The sequence below is a fragment of the Mobula birostris genome, chromosome 5 (assembly GCF_030028105.1).
Source record: "Mobula birostris isolate sMobBir1 chromosome 5, sMobBir1.hap1, whole genome shotgun sequence".
In the NCBI taxonomy this organism is placed as follows: domain Eukaryota; kingdom Metazoa; phylum Chordata; class Chondrichthyes; order Myliobatiformes; family Myliobatidae; genus Mobula; species Mobula birostris.
Window position 1 is genome coordinate 16433192 of NC_092374.1, and position 20267 is coordinate 16453458.

At 44.8% G+C, this 20267-nt stretch overlaps 1 protein-coding gene across 1 annotated transcript in view; it reads left to right on the plus strand.

The window, feature by feature from the left end:
• The window catches only part of galntl6 (polypeptide N-acetylgalactosaminyltransferase like 6), a 756494-nt gene that overhangs the window by 674720 nt on the left and 61507 nt on the right, over positions 1 to 20267 (plus strand). Inside the window, exon 11 of the mRNA XM_072257441.1 lies at positions 17671 to 17787. Coding sequence (XP_072113542.1) covers positions 17671 to 17787 — 117 coding nt within the window. The remainder of the gene's footprint in view (positions 1 to 17670; positions 17788 to 20267) is intronic.

Here is a 20267-nt window from a genome sequence, read left to right on the forward strand (position 1 = left end):
TCCTGTACTCGAATCCTCTTGCTATAAATGCCAGCATACCATTCGCCTTTTTCACCGCCTGCTGTACCTGCATGCCCACTTTCAATGACTGGTGTATAATGACACCCAGGTCTCGTTGCACCTCCCCTTTTCCTAATTGGCCACCATTCAGATAATAATCTGTTTTCCTATTTTTGCCACCAAAGTGGATAATTTCACATTTATCCACATTAAATTGCATCTGCCAGGAATTTGCCCACTCACCCAACCTACCCAAGTCACCCTGCATCCTCTTAGCATCCTCCCCACAGCTAACACTGCCGCCCAGCTTCGTGTCATCCGCAAACTTGGAGATGCTGCATTTAATTCCCTCATCCAAGTCATTAATATATATTGTAAACAACTGGGGTCCCAGCACTGAGCCTTGCGGTACCCCACTAGTCACTGCCTGCCATTCTGAAAAGGTCCTGTATATTCCCACTCTTTGCTTCCTGTCTGATAACCAACTCTCCACCCACACCAATACCTTACCCCCAATACCGTGTGCTTTAAGTTTGCACATTAATCTCCTGTGTGGGACCTTGTCAAAAGCCTTTAGAAAATCCAAATATACCACATCCACTGGTTCTTCCCTATCCACTCTACTAGTTACATCCTCAAAAAATTCTATGAGATTCGTCAGACATAATTTTCCCTTCACAAATCCATGCTGACTTTGTCCGATGATTTCACCGCTTTCCAAATGTGCTGTTATCACATCTTTGATAACTGACTCCAGCAGTTTCCCCACCACCGACGTTAGGCTAACCGGTCTATAATTCCCTGGTTTCTCTCTCCCTCCTTTTTTAAAAAGTGGGGTTACATTAGCCACCCTCCAATCCTCAGGAACTAGTCCAGAATCTAACGAGTTTTGAAAAATTATCACTAATGCATCCACTATTTCTTGGGCTACTTCCTTAAACACTCTGGGATGCAGACCATCTGGCCCTGGGGATTTATCTACCTTTAATCCCTTCAATTTACCTAACACCACTTCCCTACTAACATGTATTTCACTCAGTTCCTCCATCTCACTGGACCCTCTGTCCCCTACTATTTCTGGAAGATTATTTATGTCCTCCTTAGTGAAGACAGAACCAAAGTAGTTATTCAATTGGTCTGCCTTGTCCTTGCTCCCCATAATCAATTCACCTGTTTCTGTCTGTAGGGGACCTACATTTGTCCTTACCAGTCTTTTCCTTTTTACATATCTATAAAAGCTATCTAATATCTATATAATATATACATACATACATGCATAGGGTGGGACTACAACCAGAGGTCATGGGTTAAGGGTTAAAGGTGAAAAGTTTACATGAGGGGAAACTTCTTCACTCAGAGAATCATAAGAGTGTGGAACAAGCTGCCAGCACAAGTGGCGCATGCAAGTTCATTTTCAATGTTTATGCTAAGTTTGGATAGATAGAATCATAAATTACTGGCATAATTTACATATTACTATTACTATTTATTATCTATGGTGCAACTGTAACGAAAACCAATTTCCCCCGAGATCAATAAAGTATGACTATGACTATACATGGATAGTAGGGGTACAGAGGGCATTGGCCCCAGTGCATGTTGATGAGAATAGGCAGTTTAAATGATTTCAGCATGGACTAGATGGGCTGAAGGGCCTGTTTCTGTGCTGTACTTCTCTATGACTTACACACACAAGATTAGCTTTATTTGTCACATGTTACATTGAAACATACAGTGAAACCCGGTCATTTTGCATCAACCACCAACATAGTCCAAAGATTGCGCTGGGAGAAGCCTGCAAGTGTCTCCACGCTTCTAGCGCCAACTTGGCATGCCCACAACCCATAACTTACTAACCTGAGCAACAGACACAAAATTTCCAGCATCTGCAGATCTTCTCGTGTTTGTGACTTGCTAACCCATATGCCTTTGTTGGAACGTGGGAGGAAACTGGAGCACTGTAGGAAACCCATGAGGTCACGGTGAGACCACACAATCTCTTTACAGACAGCGGCAGGAATTGAACCCTGATCATTGGCTCTATAAAGCGTTACATTAACTACAATCACACACACACATACATGCAAAGACATAAATCTTTGCTTTGGTGAACCTTGCTTGTAAAATCACTTAACTATCTAGACCAAGAAAAGCGACTGTGGTGTAGTTCATAACACACACAAAATGCTCGCCTTTTATTGCTCTGTGCTGCCACCTGCAGCAATTCGGCTGTACTTGCCTTGCCTTGTGCCCTTAACTCCTAGTGGAGTCGACTGTACTACAGCACATTTTTAGTTCATATCAGTGTGGCACCCTCTGCTGGCAGATTCCACCAAGCAAATGTTTCAACTGACAGATATTAATGATACAATTAAAAAATACTCAGATGCCTGAAACGATATCAACATTGAGTTACAGGGCGTGTAAACTCACCCTTTCACCCATTAAATCCAACCCAACCATCAGGTACCAATTTACACTAAACCCAGTTTATTCCCCCCAGAGCAATTTAAAGTGACTAATTCAGATTCGGATTCATTTATTTATCACACGTATGTTGAATTATACAGTGAAATGTGTCATTTGCATCAACAGCCAACAAAAATTAAACCAGGGGTCCCCTACCTTCTTTATACCATGGACCAATACCATTAAGCAAGGGGCCCATGAACCCCAGGTAGGCAAAAGGGATTACTTTACATTTAATTACTAGTTTGATTAGTTCTTACAAAATTGTGTACTGAAGGACCTGGTCATTTTCTGTATAATTCTATTCTCTATGTTCCATACAGAACAAAAAAGGCCATACAGTCTACCAAGGACTTGTCAGCCATCGTGTTTCCATTAACATAGGTTCGTTCATTATGTACTGCGTCGTAGGACATGATCGATCACAGTCTTTCCGTGACCATGATTGTTCTTGGCAAATTGTTCTACGGAAGTGGTTTGCCTTTGCCTTCTTCTGGGCAGTGTCTTTACAAGACGGGTGACCCCAGCCATTATGAATACTCTCCAGAGATTGACTGCCAGTCGTCAGTGGTCACATAACCAGGGTTTGTGATATGCACCAGCTACTCATACGACCAGCCACCACCTGCTCCCATGGTTTCCCATGACCCTGATCAGAGAAGGGGCTAAGCAGGTGCTTGCTCAAGGGTGACCTGCAAGCTAGCGGAGGAATGGTGTGCCTTACACCTCCTTTGGTAGTGACGTAACTCCCCTCCACCACCTATGTTTTCATGTACAAATGATAAATAAATGAATGTTGATCTTGACAGCACCTTAAGTCAGAAATGAATTTGACTGGAGGACGGTGTGTAGCGGTGTGCCTCAGGGATCTGTACTGGGTCCAATGTTGTTTGTCATATATATTAATAATCTGGATGATGGGGTGGTAAATTGGATTAGTAAGTATGCAGATGATACTAAGATAGGTGGCGTTGTGGATGATCAGGTAGGTTTCCAAAGCTTGCAGAGAGATTTAGGACAGTTAGAAAAGTGGGCTGAAAGATGGCAGATGGAGTTTAATGCTGAAAAATGTGAGGTGCTACATTTTGGTAGGACTAACCAAAATAGAACATACACTACATGGTAAATGGTAGGGCACTGAAGAATGCTGTAGAACAGTGGGATCTAGGAATAATGGTGCATAGTTCCCTGAAGGTGGAATCTAATGTGGATAGGGTGGTGAAGAAAGCTTTTGGCATGCTGGCCTTTATAAATCAGAGCACTGAGTATAGGAGTTGGGATGTAATGTTGAAATTGTATAGGGCATTGGTAAGGCCAAATTTGGAGTATTGTGTACAGTTCTGGTCACCGAATTATAGGAAAGATGTCAATAAAATTGAGAGAGTACAGAGGAGGTTTACTAAAATGTTGCCTGGGTTTCATCTCCTAAGTTACAGAGAAAGGTTGAACAAGTTAGGTCTTTATTCTTTGGAGCGTAGAAGGTTGAGGGGAGACTTGATAGAGGTGCTTAAAATTATGAAGGGGATTGATAGAGTTGATGTGGATAGGCTTTTTCCATTGAGAGTGGGGAAGATTCAAATAAGAGGACATGAGTTGAGAGTTAAAGAGCAAAAGTTTAGGGGTAACATGAGGGGGAACTTCTTTACTCAGAGAGTGGTAGCTGTGTGGAACGAGCTTCCAGCAGAAGTGGTTGAGTCAGGTTCGATGTTGTCGTTTAAAGTTAAATTGGATAGATATATGGACAGGAAAGGAATGGAGGGTTATGAGCCGAGTGTAGGTGAAAGTAAGAGTTTGGCAAGGACTAGAAGGGACAAGATGGCCTGTTTCCGTGCTGTATTATAATTGTTATATGGTTTCACTGGAATTGTGACCCAGATAGTGTCAACGAGGAGTTCCCGAACTTCCTTAGCCTCTTGAGTAGAGGCACTTTCTTGGTGATAGCATCTATGTGGTTGGACTAGGAGAACCATGATATTTACACTTTGGATCTAGAAGTCTCAGCAACTTCCACCTCAGCATCATTGATAGATTGTTGAGCATTCAATGTCATTATATTGAAATGAGAAGAGAAAATTCTCCAGTGTTTACAAGGGAGCCCGTTGCCAGCAAGCGGCTGTAATCTTGTGCTTCAGGTTGGATGGCAGCCAGCAGAAAACAAAGAAAGACAATATAAAAAGAGAGCAAGTGAAAGAATGAAAGAGAAAAGGAAAGAAAATGAAAGAGGGGAAGGAGAAAGAGAGCAACAAAAAGGGAGAGAAGGGACAAAAAAAGGAGAAAGAAAAGAAAGAAGGAAAGAGAAAAAGAAACCAACAAACCAATATCAGAATTTATATCATAGAATTACAGAAACATTATAGTCCATCATGAGGCCATTCTGCCCACTGTATTTGTACTAACAGTGTAGCACTTCTTCAGTAATGAACCACAACAGTTCAGACAGTGGAAGCTGATTAGAGGTGAATTTGTAGGAAATTCTGAGGTTTGAATGAAAATGCAAAGGCTCCTAGCACAGATATTTAAACTGTCCTTTGCTATGGGTGAGGTGCTGGAGGACTGGAGGATAGCTAATGTCGTTCCATTGTTTAAGAAAGGCCCTAGGAATAAGTTCAGAAATTATAGGCCAGCCTGACTTCAGTAGTGGGTAAGTTATTAGAAACTATTCTGAGGAACTGAATATACAGCGTTTTTGAATAGACTGGGACTGACAAGGGATAGGCAACCCGGCTTTGTGTGTGGTAGGTCACGTCTAACCAAGTTCAAGTTTCATTGTTATTCAACCATGCACATGAATACAGCCAAACGATACAGAGCCTGTCTGGGACCAAAGTGCAAAACACAGTACCAACAGTCATGTACGGCACACAGCACATATAGCACATATAATTACAGTAGCAGAAAACATAAAACAAAATATAGCCCAAGGCCTTGAGTGTCCTGGACTGTGGATGGATGGTGCATAGATGTTGTTCTGGAGCCATGTTTCTGCAGGAACAAGCCCACAGCAATTCCTCATCTCTGGCAAGTATAGTCACAGATGAACGCAATCCAGCTTGTCTTCCACCCAGTAAACACCAGAAGGCAGCACTGATGGGAGGGGCCAGCCACCAGCCCAGCATGGAACCCAGTGGCACACACCCAGCTCTGGAGTCTCCATCCCTGGTGGCTGCCACAGGCAACCCTGGGGCGCAAGGGCCTGGTCTGCACAATAACTGAGGCCACACAGCTCCCTCGCCATCGGTCTTTCCAAGGAACCAGGGAATTGGGCTCACAGTACTCCACATTACCAGCCTCCAACAGGGCCTTGCGATCACAACAAAAATGTCCAAGACTATCAGCTGCACCATTCATTAGACGGTGCATCACCTGCATGCAACACCTCTGATGCTTTCTGCCCCAGGTGGATGAAGCAGGTTGCAACATGGTGCCAACCAAGCCCAGCTCCACTAATATTGAGCAACTCACTAGCGTGGTCGATCTGCAGTACTCAATGTTCTTAATATCCAGCAGCATCTTGTAATCATAAAAAGGACATAAACCATGAACAATTACACCTTTGTTTGGACCCAGAGATGCTGCTGCATCTGAGCATGCTGTCATCTAACCAAACTTATAGGGCTTTTCAGGGAAGTTACCAGCGAAGCTGATGAGGGCAAGGCAGTGGATGGGCAAGGCCATGGATATTGTCTACATAAACTTCAGCAAGACCTTTGACAAGGTCCCGCATGAGAGGCTGATCAAGAAAGTTCAGTCGCTTGGCTTTCAGAATGAGGCAGCAAATTGGATTAGACGTTGGCTTTGCCTTGGGAGAAACCAGAGAGAGGTAGTAGATAGTTGCCTCTCTGACTGGAAGCCTGTGACTAGTGGTGGGTCACAGGGATCAGAGCTGTACCCCTTGTTGTTAAGTAATCTGTATCAGCGATCTGGACGATAATGTAATAAACTTGATTATTGCTTGATGACACCAATTGGGGGCGAGGAAGACTATCAAAGCTTGCAGCAGGATCTGGACCAGCTGAAAAATGGGCAGAAAAATTTAATGCAGACAAATGGGAGGTGCCAGGGTAGAACTTACACGGTGAACAGTAGGGCACTGAAGAGTGTGGTAGAACAGAGGAATCTGGGAATACAGATCCATAATTGCTTGGAAGAGGCATCACAGGTAGCTAGGGCTGTAAAGAAAGCGTTTGGCAATTGGCCTTCATATTTATAAGTATTGAGTACAGGAGATAGGATGTTGTATTGAAGCCATATAAGTTGTTGGTGAGGCCTAACTTAGAGTATTGTGTGCACTTCTGTCACCCATCTACAGGAAAGATGTAAATAAGATTGACAGAGTTTAGAAACCATTTACAATTATGGCTTGGGGTCCTGAGTTATAGGGAAATTGTGAATAGGTTAGGACTTTAATTCCCCAGTGTGGCTCATGGCCAAGTGGTTAGGGCGTTGGACTAGCAATCTGAAGGTCGTGGGTTCGAGCCTCGGCCAAGGCAGCATGTGTGTCCTTGAGCAAGGCACTTAACCACACGATGCTCCAGTCTACCCAGCTGAGAATGGGTATGGCAAAAATGCTGGGGGTTAATCTGGCAACAGACTGGCGTCCTATCCGACGGGGAGTCTCGTACTCTCAGTCACTTCACGCCACGGAAACCGGCACAAGCACCAGCCTGATGAGCCACAGGGCTCGTGACAGACTTTAATTTAATTCCCTAGAGCACAGGAGAATGAAGGGAGATTTGATAGAGGTGTACAACATTATGAGGGGTCAATTTAAGCAGGTTTTTTCTCTGAGGATGGGTGAGACTAGAGTGAGAGGTCATGGATTAAGGGTGAAAGGTTTAAGTGGAACATAAGGGGAACTTCTTCACTCAGTGGGTGGTGAGAGTGTGGAACTAGCTGCCAGCAGAAGTGGTGATACAGCGTTGATTTCAACATTTAAGAGAATAAAAGTACATGGATAGGAGGGATATGATCCAGGTGCAGCTTGATGGAATCAGGTAGATTAATAGTTTGGAACAGACTAGATGGTCTGAAGGTCCTGTTCCTGTGTTGTAGTGTTCTATGACACTATGACACTATGGAATTGTTTCCGGAGAAGTTTCACGCAATTACACCAATTCCTTTGTTCAAAACACAGCATAAAGCAACATCTGCTTCAATGTCCCAGTCCATTTCTTTTTTCATTACTATTTTAAAATCACTTTGAGATTATCTGTTTTTGATTCTCAGAGGAAGAATTAACATTTTGTATGTTCAAGTATCTCTTATTAATCTGCTAGATTTTACTCCTTCTGGAATACCTACAAACATTTAATTACATTTTATTCCCTTAGACCAGTGTTCAGATCTATTGTTTCATTCCAGATGTCTTGATACTTTGCTCCCTTTGGAGTTCCCTCGCTAGATTACAATTTCCATCTCTGCTAGATTAACTACTTCTCTATTGGCTAGGGAAGCCTTTGTGCTACTTTTATTCATGGCAAATGCTCAGGGGAGAAACACTGGCCAGTGTACTTAATTAAAATTGCTTCAGCTACCCTTCGTGTCTCTATCAAATGCATTAAAACAATGGTGGGCTTGTGCAGCCTCGAATGTTATTCAGAGACAAAATGGTATGTCGGCCAAAAACTCCTACCAAAGATAAAGTGTGAAAAATGATGAGTAAAAGCTGCTGTCAAAAATGCTGCAAGAGATGATGTATCATCTTTAAGGCTGGGCTTTCCGTATCTGTTTTATTGCAAGAGTTACAATGCATAAATCTGAAACATACTGGAGGACACAGCACCTGTGGGACATAAGTGACCCCTCTGTGCTGACATGGAAACTCAATAATCAAGATTCAGGATTCAGATTTGTTTATCACATGTACATTGAAGCATACAATGAAATATGCTGTTCGTATTAACGATCAGCTCAGTGCGAGGGTGTGCTGGGGGCAGCCCGTAAGTTCCCCCACACATCCCAATGCCAACATCGCACGCCCACAATGTTCAACAGAACAGCACAGAACACAACAAAACAAAATGTAACAAACAACAACAGCAAAACTAACCTCATTCCTCACTCCCATCCGCGTGCACACACACACACCTCCCACCCCAGGATGGGCGGTGTTCAGCTTCCAGATTCCAGCGGAGTCGGGGAGTCAGACTCGCAGACATTGGGCCTGCAACATCGCCAGCAGACTTGCAGAGATTCACAGACTTGAGGCTCTGGCTGATCGACCCTGTGGGCTCGAACTTTGGCATTGACCCCAGGACCCGACGATCACCAAGACTAGGCTTCGAACTGCAGGCTCACTGATGGGGGACCCCGAACACCAGGCATTGAACTCCATCCTCACCGGTTCAGAGATAAAGATGAGCTTTATTTGTCACATGTACATCGAAACATACAGTGAAATGTATCTCTCTCCTGGCACTTATCCTTGCAAGCAGAACAAGTGTTGCAACTGCCCCTACACCTTCTCCCTCACTACCGTTCAGGGCCCTAAACAGTCCTTCCAGGTGAGGCAACACTTCACCTGTGAGTCCGTTGGGGTTATATTCTGAGTTGGAAGTGGAATGGGAATGGGAAGTGGAATTAAAATGGGTGACCAATAGGAGATCCCGTTTTTTTGGTGGACGGAGCATAGGTGCTCGGTGAAGCGGTCTCCCAATCTATGTCGGGCCTCACTGATATACAGGCTGCCGGTGTGGCCTCCTGTATATCAGTGAGACCCGACATAGATTGGGAGACCGCTTCACCGAGCACCTATGCTCCGTCCACCAAAAAAACGGGATCTCCTAGTGGTCACCCATTTTAATTCCACTTCCCATTCCCATTCTGACATGTCCATCCATGGCCTCCTCCACTGACGTGATGAGGCCACACTTAGGTTGGAGGAACAACATCTCATATTCGGTTGGGTAGTCTCCAACCTGATGGCATGAACATCGACTTCTCAAACTTCCAGTAATGCCCCCCACCCCCTCTCCTTTCACCATTTCCCATCCCTTTTTCCCCCTCTCATGTTATCTCCCTGCCTGCCCATCGCCTCCCTCTGGTGCTCCTCCCCCCTTTTCTTTCTTCCATGTCCTTCTGTTTCTTTCACCAATCAACTTCCCAGCTCTCTACTTCACCCATCGCTCTCCAGGTTTCATCTATCACCTGGTGTTCCCCTCTCCCCCCCTCCCCCCCTCCCCCTCCCCCCTCCCCTCCTCCCCCCCTCCCCCCTCCCCCCTCCCCCCTCCCCCCTCCCCCCTCCCCCTCCCCCTCCCCCTCCCCCTCCCCCTCCCCCTAAATCTACTTCTCAGCGTTTTTCTCCAGTCCTGCCAAAGAGTTTCAGCCTGAAACATCGACTGTACTCTTTTCCATAGATGCTACATGGCCTGCTGAGTTCCTCCAGCATTTTGTGTGTGTTGCTTGGATTTCCAGCATCTGCAGATTTTCTCTTGTTAGTTAAAAGTGTTGTCTGTCTCAACGATGTGCTAGGGGAAGCCCACAAGTGTCGCAACACTTCCAATGCCAGCATAGCATGCCCACAACACACCAACCCTGTTCCGTAAGCTTTTGGAATGTGGGAGGAAATGGGAGCACCCCAGTGGGAACCTACTCAGTCACAGGGAGGCCATACAACTCCTTACACACAGTGGCAGGAACTGAACAGTGATCTATAAAGTCTTACATAAGCTGATACACTACCCCAGCATAGCTACAAAGTCGTGACCCTTGAAGCAAAATCAGGAATGTGCCACTACAGATTGTTGCTCAGGTGGTGGCTCTCTCAGATCATAAAACTTAAGACCATAAGATATAGAAGCAGAAGAGGGCCATTCGGCCCATCGTGTCTGCTCCGCCATTCAATCATGAGCTGATCCAATTCTTCCAGTCATCCCCACTCCCCTGCCTTCACGTCATACCTTTTGATACCCCGGCTAATCAAGAACCTATCTATCTCTGCCTTAAATACACCCAGTGACTTGGCCTCCACAGCTGCTCATGGCAACAAATTCCACAGATTTACCACGCCCTGACTAAAGTAATTTCTCCACATCACAGTTCTAAAATGTCACCCTTAAATCCTGAAGTCGTGCCCTCTTGTCCTAGAATCTCCTACCACGGGAAATAACTTTGCCATATCTAATCTGTTCAGGCCTTTTAACATTTGGAATGTTTCCTATGAGATCCCCCCTCATTCTCCTGAACTCTAGGGAATACAGCCCAAGAGATGCCAGACATTCCTCATACAGTTCCTCAACTTTGGTGCAGAATTAGGCCATTCAGCCCATCAAGACTGCTCTGCCACCCAATCAAGCTGATTTATATTCCCCCTCAGCCCCATCCTCCTGCTTTCTCCACATAACCCTTGACACACTTACTAAGAACCTAACAAACTCCACCTTAAGTTTTGGGGTGTCACAGCAACATAGCGGTAAGCATAACACTATTACAGCGCCAGCAACCTGCGTTCAGTTCAGCTGCTGTAAGGAGTTTGTACTTTCTCCATGTGACCAAGTGGGTTTCCTCCGGGTGCTCATTTTCTCCCACATTCCAAGGGTTTAATAGGTTAATTGGTCACATGGGAGTAATTGGGCAGTGTGAGCTTAATAGGCTGGAAGGGCTAGTTACTGTGTTGTACCTCTAATTGGCCTCCACAGTCGTCTGTGGCAATGAATTCCACAGGTTCACCACCGTCGGGCTCAAGAAATTCCTCATCATCTCTGTCATAAAGGGACGTCCTTCTATTCTGAGGGTAAGCCCTCTGGTCCTAGACTCGCCCACCGTAGTGGACTCTCCACGTCCACTCTATCTAGCACTTTCAGTAATCAGTAGGTTTCATCTGCTGATGTTTCTTTTCCTGAATTTTCTACTTTACGTCATATTTTTAAGATGGAAGGTTTGGAGGGGACCTATTTCTTTTCCCAGTTGGAATCCAGAATGTGCTGCCAATTGAAGAGGTGGGGGCAGGTACTCTCAAACATTTACGAAGTATCAGAACAAGCCCTTATATCACCAAGACTCAGGAGACCTAAATGGGCTGTTAGAGATTAGCTTTATTTGTCACACGCACTTTGAAACATACAGTGAAACGCATCGTCTTGCATCACTGACCAACATCGCCCAAGGATGTGCTGGGGGCAGCCCGTTCGTGTCTCTGCACTTCCAGCACCAACGTCGCATGTCCACAGCTTACTAATCCTGTGGGAGGAAACTGCAGTGCCCAGAGGAAACCCACACAGTCCTGGGGAGAACGTACGCACTCCTGACAACAACAGCGGGATTTGAACCCGGATCACTGGCACTGTAAAGCACTACTCTAGCCGCTACACCACCATGCTGCTAGTTAAATGGGATTACTGTGGATTGTTGCAATGGGCAGCATGAACGTGAAGGACCGAAGGACCTATTTCTGTCTGAAAGTTTCTATGTTAACAAATTTCCCAGTGAATTATCCTTCTTGCTGATTTGCAGTCTCTCTGACGCCCCGGGCACATCTGCTGGAGCATTGAGAATATTCCAAGTTATTCAGCATACAGGCAGTACACGCTACACTAACTAACATACACATAACAATGGTTGTGCCAAGTGCTCATTGTCTAATGTTGGCTCAGATGAAGGGAATGGTGCACCTGCTCTTTCAATTGACTTGGCTGCTTACAATATGCCTCTAGCAAGGACATGAGAACCTTTCAATGCTTTTATCCCGGGGGTTCACAGTGCATTTAAAAGGGGCCCATCATCCAGAAGCACATCTGTTAAAGTAAACGGGATAGATTCTCATATATGACTTCCAGATGGGGTGGTTCAGAGACTGTACAAGTGGAAAGAGTGGTCCACTATTCAGCACAATACTGCAGGACTGCTGAACCCTCCAAAATGCTCTCTTCGGTTCTATATGAAATATAATATCTTCCTTAAACAATGACAAAACACTGCAGATGATGACAATATGATATGAAAACAGAAAATTGCAGGAAAAAAACAGCGAATGAAGAGGGATGCAGAATTAATATTTCAGGTCAGTGACATCAGACCTAAAGAGTTTATTCATCTACGGGTGCTGACATCATACTGAATAATTTCACCATTTTGATGACAGAATACTTGACAGAACATGACAGAACATCTCTTGCAGGATTTTAGGGATAAATTTGTCCCGGTGAGGAAGATAAAGAATGGTAGGGTGAAGGAACCATGGGTGACAAATGAGGTGGAAAATCTAGTCAGGTGGAAGAGGGCAGCATACATGAGGTTCAGGAAGCAAGGATCAGATGGGTCTATTGAAGAATATAGGGAAGCAAGAAAGGAGCTTAAGAAGGGGCTGAGAAGAGCAAGAAGGGGGCATGAGAAGGCCTTGGCAAGTAGAGTAAAGGAAAACCCCAAGGCATTCTTCAATCATGTGAAGAAAAAAAGGATGATAGGAGTGAAGGTAGGACCGATTAGAGATAAAGGTGGGAAGACGTGCCTGGAGGCTGTGGAAGTGAGCGAGGCCCTCAATGAATACTTCTCTTTGGTATTCACCAATGAGAGGGAACTTGATAATGGTGAGGACAATATGAGTGAGGTTGATGTTCTGGAGCATGTTGATATTAAGGGAGAGGAGGTGTTGGAGTTGTTAAAATACATTAGGACAGATAAGTCCCCATGGCCTGACGGCATATTCCCCAGGCTGCTCCACGAGGCGAGGGAAGAGATTGCTGAGCCTCTGGCTAGGATCTTTATGTCCTCGTTGTCCACAGAAATGGTACCGGAGGACTGGAGGGAGGCGAATGTTGTCCCCTTGTTCAAAAAAGGTAGTATGGATAGTCCGGGTAATTATAGACCAGTGAGCCTTACGTCTGTGGTGGGAAAGCTGTTGGAAAAGATTCTTAGAGATAGGACCTACGGGCATTTAGAGAATCATGGTCTGATCATGGCTTTGTGAAGGGCAGATCGTGTTTAACAATCCTGATAGAGTTCTTTGAGGAGGTGACCAGGCATATAGATGAAGGTAGTGCAGTGGATGTGATCTATATGGATTTTAGTAAGGCATTTGACAAGGTTCCACACAGTAGGCTTATTCAGAAAGTCAGAAGGCATGGGATTCAGGGAAGTTTGGCCAGGTGGATTCAGAATTGACTTGCCTGCAGAAGGTGGAGCGGGTACATTCAGATTGGAGGATTGTGACCAGTGATGTCCCACAAGGATCTGTTCTGAACCTCTACTTTTCGTGATTTTTATTAACGACCTGGATGTGGGGGTAGAAGGCTGGGTTGGCAAGTTTGCAGACGACACAAAGGTTGGTGGTGTTGTAGATAGTGTAGATGCTTGTCAAAGATTGCAGAGGGATATGGATAGGATGCAGAAGTGGGCTGAGAAGTAGCAGATGGAGTTCAACCCAGAGAAGTGTGAGGTGGTACACTTTGGAAGGACAAACTCCAAGGCAGAGTACAAAGTAAAAGGCAGGATACTTGGTAGTGTGGAGGAGCAGAGGGATCTGCTCAGATCCCTGAAAGTTGCCTCACAGGTGGATAGGGTAGTTTAGAAAGCTTATGGGGTGTTAGCTTTCATAAGTCGAGGGATAGAGTTTAAGAGTCACAAGGTAATGATGCAGCTCTATAAAACTCTGGTTAGGCCACACTTGGAGTACTGTGTCCAGTTCTGGTCACCTCATTATAGGAAGGATGTGGAAGCATTGGAAAGGGTACAGAGGAGATTTACTAGGATGCTGCCTGGTTTAGAGAGTATGGATTATGATCAGAGATTAAGGGAGCTAGGGCTTTACTCTTTGGAGAGAAGGAGGATGAGAGGAGACATGATAGAGGTGTACAAGATAATAAGAGGAATAGATAGAGTGGATAGCCAGCACCTCTTCCCCAGGGCACCACTGCACAATACAAGAGGACATGGCTTTAAGGTAAGGGGTGGGAAGTTCAAGGGGGATATTAGAGGAAGGTTTTTTACTCAGAGAGTGGTTGGTGCATGGAATGCACTGCCTGAGTCAATGGTGGAGGCAGATACACTAGTGAAGTTTAAGAGACTACTAGACAGGTATATGGAGGAATTTAAGGTGGGGGCTTATATGGGAGGCAGAGTTTGAGGGTCGGCACAACATTGTGGGCCAAAGAGCCTGAACTGTGCTGTATTATTCTATGTTCTATGTTCTATGAATACGGGAGCAAGGGGATTTGCACAGTCTGTTAGATTGATCAATAAATCCCAACTTATCTGTCGATCAATCTATATTTTCCCATTTCATTTGAAACCCCAATCTGTCAAAATCCATCTCGGTGACTGGAAATCTCCCAAAGTCCTGGCATCAGGCACCTTCCGGAGGACAGTTCGCAGTTCCCTTCCTCATTGCTCCAAAGTTAAGACTATTGGCCGATCAAGCTGCAAGTCTTCGGGATGTGGGAGAAAACCAAAGTACTCATGGTCACAGGAAGAACATGCAAACTGCACACAGATAGCGCTGGGGTCAATATAGAATATAAGACTCCAGCACGGCAGTTCTGCTAGCTGCACCATTGTGGACTGCTTGAGTGGGAAATGTTACATAGTTACAGGGAAAGGGCATAGGACTGGAACATTGGCTGTGTGTTGCTCTGTTGATCGTTACGGGGATGCTGAGTTAGCGCCAGAATGTGTGGCCACACTTGCAGGCTGCCCCCAGAACATCCTCAACTCGTGTTGGTTGTTAATGCAAACAGCACATTTCACTCCCTGTTTCGATGCACATGTGATTCATAAAGAAATCTAACCTAATCTAATTTTGGTATTAGTATTGGTTTATTATTGCCACATCTACCGTGCACTGAGCGAAAAACTTGTCTTGAATGGAGTTTATTCAGATCAAATCACTACATAGTGCATTGGGCTAGAATAAGGTAATGCAGATTAAAGTGTAAAAGCTACTGAAAAAATGCTGTGCAGGTAAGTGATAAAGTGCCAGATCATAACGAGGTAGATCGTGAGGCCAACAGACCATCTGTATAAGAGGACCATTCAAGTATCGATTAACAGTGGGATAGAAGCTGTCCTTGTGCATGGTGCTAGGTGCTTACAGGCTTTTGTATTTTCTGCCCACTGGGAGAGGAGAGAAGAGAGCATGTCCAGGGGTGCGATTTGCAAAGAGTTGCAGGGTCACAGAGATATGAATGGCATTCTCCTCTGCTGTAAGATCCAATCACGTCAAAGTGAGCTTCAGCTGTTGGGTCATCTCAGTTGCTTCCACAACATAGTTCTTGAATCCAAGTTTCATAGTGATTTGAAACATGCCAAAGATGTCTTAAAGTTCAAAGGTCAAAGTAACTATATTTTCAAAGTAGATATATGTCATCATATGCCACTTTGAGTTTCATTTTCATGCACAGTAGAACAAAGAAAAACAATACAGTCAATGAAAATCCACACACAAACCCAGGCAAACAAACAATGTGCAAAAGAAGACGAACCATGCAAATAAAAAAATGTAATGAGGACTGAGAATATGACTCATAGAGTCCTTGAAAGTTAGTCCATAGGTTATGGAATTAGTTCAGATTTGAAATAGAAGTTACTCACACTGGTTCAGAAGTCTGATGGCTGAAGGGTAATAACTGTTCCTGAACCTGGTGGCGTGGAACCTGAGGCTCCTGTACAGTTGTCCCTCAGTATCTGTGGGGGATTGGTTCCAGGACCCCCCGCGGATACCAAAATCTGTAGATGCTCAAGTTCCTTATATAAAATGGCATAGTATTTGCACATAACCTACGCACATCCTCCCATATACTTTAATTCATCTCTATATTACTTATAATACCTAATACAATGTAAATGCTATGTAAATAGCTGTTATACTGCATTGTTTAGGGAATAATGACAAGAAAAAGAAAGTCTGTACATGTTCAGCACAGATGCAACCATTGTAGCTCTTCTGAGAACAATGATGCTGCCTCGGCATCAGCCGATGCCGATTCTCCCGTGATCTTTAAGTTCTTGAGGCTGTAGCGCTTTACATAGCCAGCCAGCCATCCCTTACTAGCCTTAAACTCCTTCCCCTCGCTCACAACACAAGTAGCGAATGAACAAGACGTGAGGCAAACAACGCTCAAACAACCAGTGCTGGAGAGAGACTGAGGATCTGTGAAATGGCAGGAGGCTACAGCAGGGTATGCCTACACATCACTTGATTCGCGTGGATGCAGTGTAGTGCTCGGCGTGCGACAAATTCAAGTTTTGCTTTCTGGAACTTTTTGGAATTTTTTTTCGAATATTTTCGATCTGCGGTCGGTTGAATCTGTGGATGTGGAACCCGTGGATACGGAGGGCTGACTGTACTTCTTTTTCAATGGCAGCAGCAAGAAGAGAGCATGGCTTGGATGGTGGAGATCCTTGATGAAGGATGCTGCTTTTTTATGGCAAGCTACCTGGATGGTGGGGGTCATCTACGCTCTGTCCGCCAGAGAAAGCAGGATCTTCCAGTGGCCACACATTTTAATTCCACATCCCATTCCCATTCTGACATGTCTATCCACGGCCTCCTCTACTGTAAAGATGAAGCCACACTCAGGTTGGAGGAACAACACCTTATATTCCGTCTGGGTAGCCTCCAACCTGTTGGCATGAACATCGACTTCTCTAACTTCCGCTAATGCCCCACCTCCCCCTCGTACCCCATCTGTTACTTATTTTTATACACACATTCTTTCTCTCACTCTCCTTTTTCTCCCTCTGTCCCTCTGAATATACCCCTTGCCCATCCGCTGGGTCCCCCCCCCTTGTCTTTCTTCCCGGACCTCCTGTCCCATGATCCTCTCGTATCCCCTTTGCCTATCACCTGTCCAGCTCTTGGCTCCATCCTTCCCCCTCCTGTCTTCTCCTATCATGTTGGATCTCCCCCTCCCCCTCCAACTTTCAAATCCCTTACTCACTCTTCCTTCAGTTAGTCCTGACGAAGGGTCTCAGCCTGAAACGTTGACTGCACCTCTTCCTAGAGATGCTGCCTGGCCTGCTGCGTTCACCAGCAACTTTGATGTGTGTTGCTTGAATTTCCAGCATCTGCAGAATTCCTGTTGTTTGGTGGGGGTCCATGATGCTTTTTATGCCAGCAGTCCTTGTAGATGTGCTCAATGGTGGAAAGGATTTTGCCTGTGATGGACTGGGCCGTACCACCACTTTGTGTCGGCACTTTCATTTGCTGTGCTTGTGATGTAGGCCCCTTTTAAGCTGGAATAAGGAAAGCCTTGCCATTGTGTGTTACAGATCCGCAATGCAGCCACGAACCGATGTGTCGACAGCAAGCATGGAGCGACAGGAGCGGAGCTAAGGCTCGACATCTGCATCAAGGATGGCTCTGAGCGCACATGGTCACATGAGCAGGTACCGCTGAGCTGGCAGCTTTACCAACCGTAACAACAGCAATCCAATTTGTACATGATACCTTTAACAAGACCTTAAGCAAGATGTTCCAAAAAATTTGTTCAATGAAATTTGAGACTGATATGATCCGAATCAGGTTTAGTATCACTAGCATAGATCATGTCATTATACTTGTTGCTTTGTAACACCTAATTACCAGTACCTCCACTCTTTTTGAGATGTCTGTTTCCACTGGCATGGGTAGCAACAATGGTCCAGCTACATTCTGATTCAGATTCTGAACATAGCAGTCTCAAATTTCATTTAACAAAAATGTGGACCCCTATTTCTAGACTCTTCCTCAAAGGGAAACACCTTCTCCACCTTCTCTCTCCTTCTGATCTATTCAGTGCCAGTCTCCATGGCTGTATCCCCTCCCCCACCCTCTCCATCTGCCCATCACCCACACACTTCTCCTACTAGGGCTCCTCCTCCACTGTTTCCACCTGCCCTCCCCACACCCTATTTCGTTGCATACTTCACATTCATCTCTTATCAGGTTGAATCAACTTCAGTCCTTTGTTATTTCCACCTATCACATCTCAACTTTTTTGGCCAGTCCCAATCTCTCCTATCTGCCTATCCCTCCTCCTCCACGTATCACCTGCCAGATTTTGCTCCATTCCTTCCCCCACCATTTAATACTGGCTGTCTCCCTTCTAATCTTCAGTCCAGATGAAGGTCCTCAGCCCAAAACGTCAACTCATAATCTCCCTCCGTAAATTCTGCCTGACCTGCTGAGTCCCTAATATTTTGTGTGTGTTAAACCAGATTTCTAGCATCTACAGTATTTCTTGTGCGTCCAAAATGTCATTTTCCATTGTCCATTTCCCTCCATAGATACTGTCTAACACTTTGAGTTGCTCCAGCATTTAGTGTGTTGCTCTAGATTCCAACATCTGTACCCTTTTGTTTCCCACCTTCTCCGTCACAACCCTGTGGGATCTTATGTGCTTGTCAAGTTCCCTCTCACCTTTCTCATGAATAATAAAACTAATTAACATCCATTTCAAGAGGACAAGAATATAAAAGCAAGAAGGGAGCTTTATAAGGCATGGTAAGACGACATTTGGAGTATTGTGAGCAGATTGGGGCCCCATAAAAGAAAAAATTGGAGAGGAACTAGAGGACGTTTATGAGAACTATCCTGGGAATGAAAGGGTTAATGAATGAGGCCTATTTATTGGATCTGGGCCTGTAATCACTAGAGTTTAGAAAAATGACGGGGTTCTCATTTAAACCTACTGAATATTGAAAATAGAGTGCACGTGGAGAGGATGCTTCCGCTAGTAGGAGAGTCTAGGACCAGAGGGTACAGCCTCAGAATAAAGGGATGATTTTTAGAACAGAGATGAGGAGGAATTTCTTTAGACAGAGGGTGATGTATCTGTGGAACTCATTGTTACAGATGGCTGTGGAGGCCAAATCATTGGGTTTATTTGCAGTGGAGCTTGATAGGATCTTGATTGATAAGGATGTCATAAGTTACAGGGAAAAGGGAGGAGAATGAGATTGCGCATGATGGAATGTTGAGCAGACTCAATAGGCCAAATGGCCTGATTCTGCTTCTGTGCCATATGGTGTTTTGGTCTTATCGTTTACATTCCAGCAGATACAAGTGCCGTCTGTCCAACATCTCCTCATAAAAGCTCGGGTGTTACTCCCGTAAGCCCTTTCCGAGTGTCTCCCTCACACTTATATTCAATAAGGAGATCAGTATTGCAAACAATACTCTAAATGTGGCTTCACCTATACCCTATATAAGTGAAGAATAACCAACCCATTACTGTATACAACTCCCCTAGCTATAAACAGTAGCATTCCTGATTACTTGCAGTGTCTGAACACTAGTCCTCTGTGAATAATGCACAGATAACCAGATCTTTCTGTACCTTCGAGCTCATTGTTGAAAGATTATTCACATTTTCCCACCTTTTGCCATATCTTTGCCCACTCACTTAACCAGTCCATTAGCTTTTTGTAGCTTTATAATAGGAAGGGTGTGAAAGCCTTAGAGAGGCTGCAGAGGGGATTTACCTGAATGCTGCCTGGATTCGAGAGCATGTTTTATGTGGATGGGTTGAGTGAGCTGGGGCTTTTTCTTTGGAGTGAAGGAAGAGAGAGGCGACTTGATAAAGGTGTACAAGACAATAAGAGATGTAGATTGGGTGGACAACTGGCGCCTCTTTCCAGGGCAGAAATGCCTAATAAAAGGGGAGCATAATTTTAAGGTGATTGGAGGAAAGTGTACAGGGAATGTCAGATATAATTGTTTTTTCCACACAGCGAGTGGTGAGTGCATGTAATGCCCAGACAGGAGTGATACTAGAGGCAGATGCATTACGGATATTTAAGGAACTCTTAGATAAGCACGTAGATGATAGACAAATACAGGGCAAGTTAGGTGGAGAAGATTAGATTGATATTGGAGTAGGTGTGCT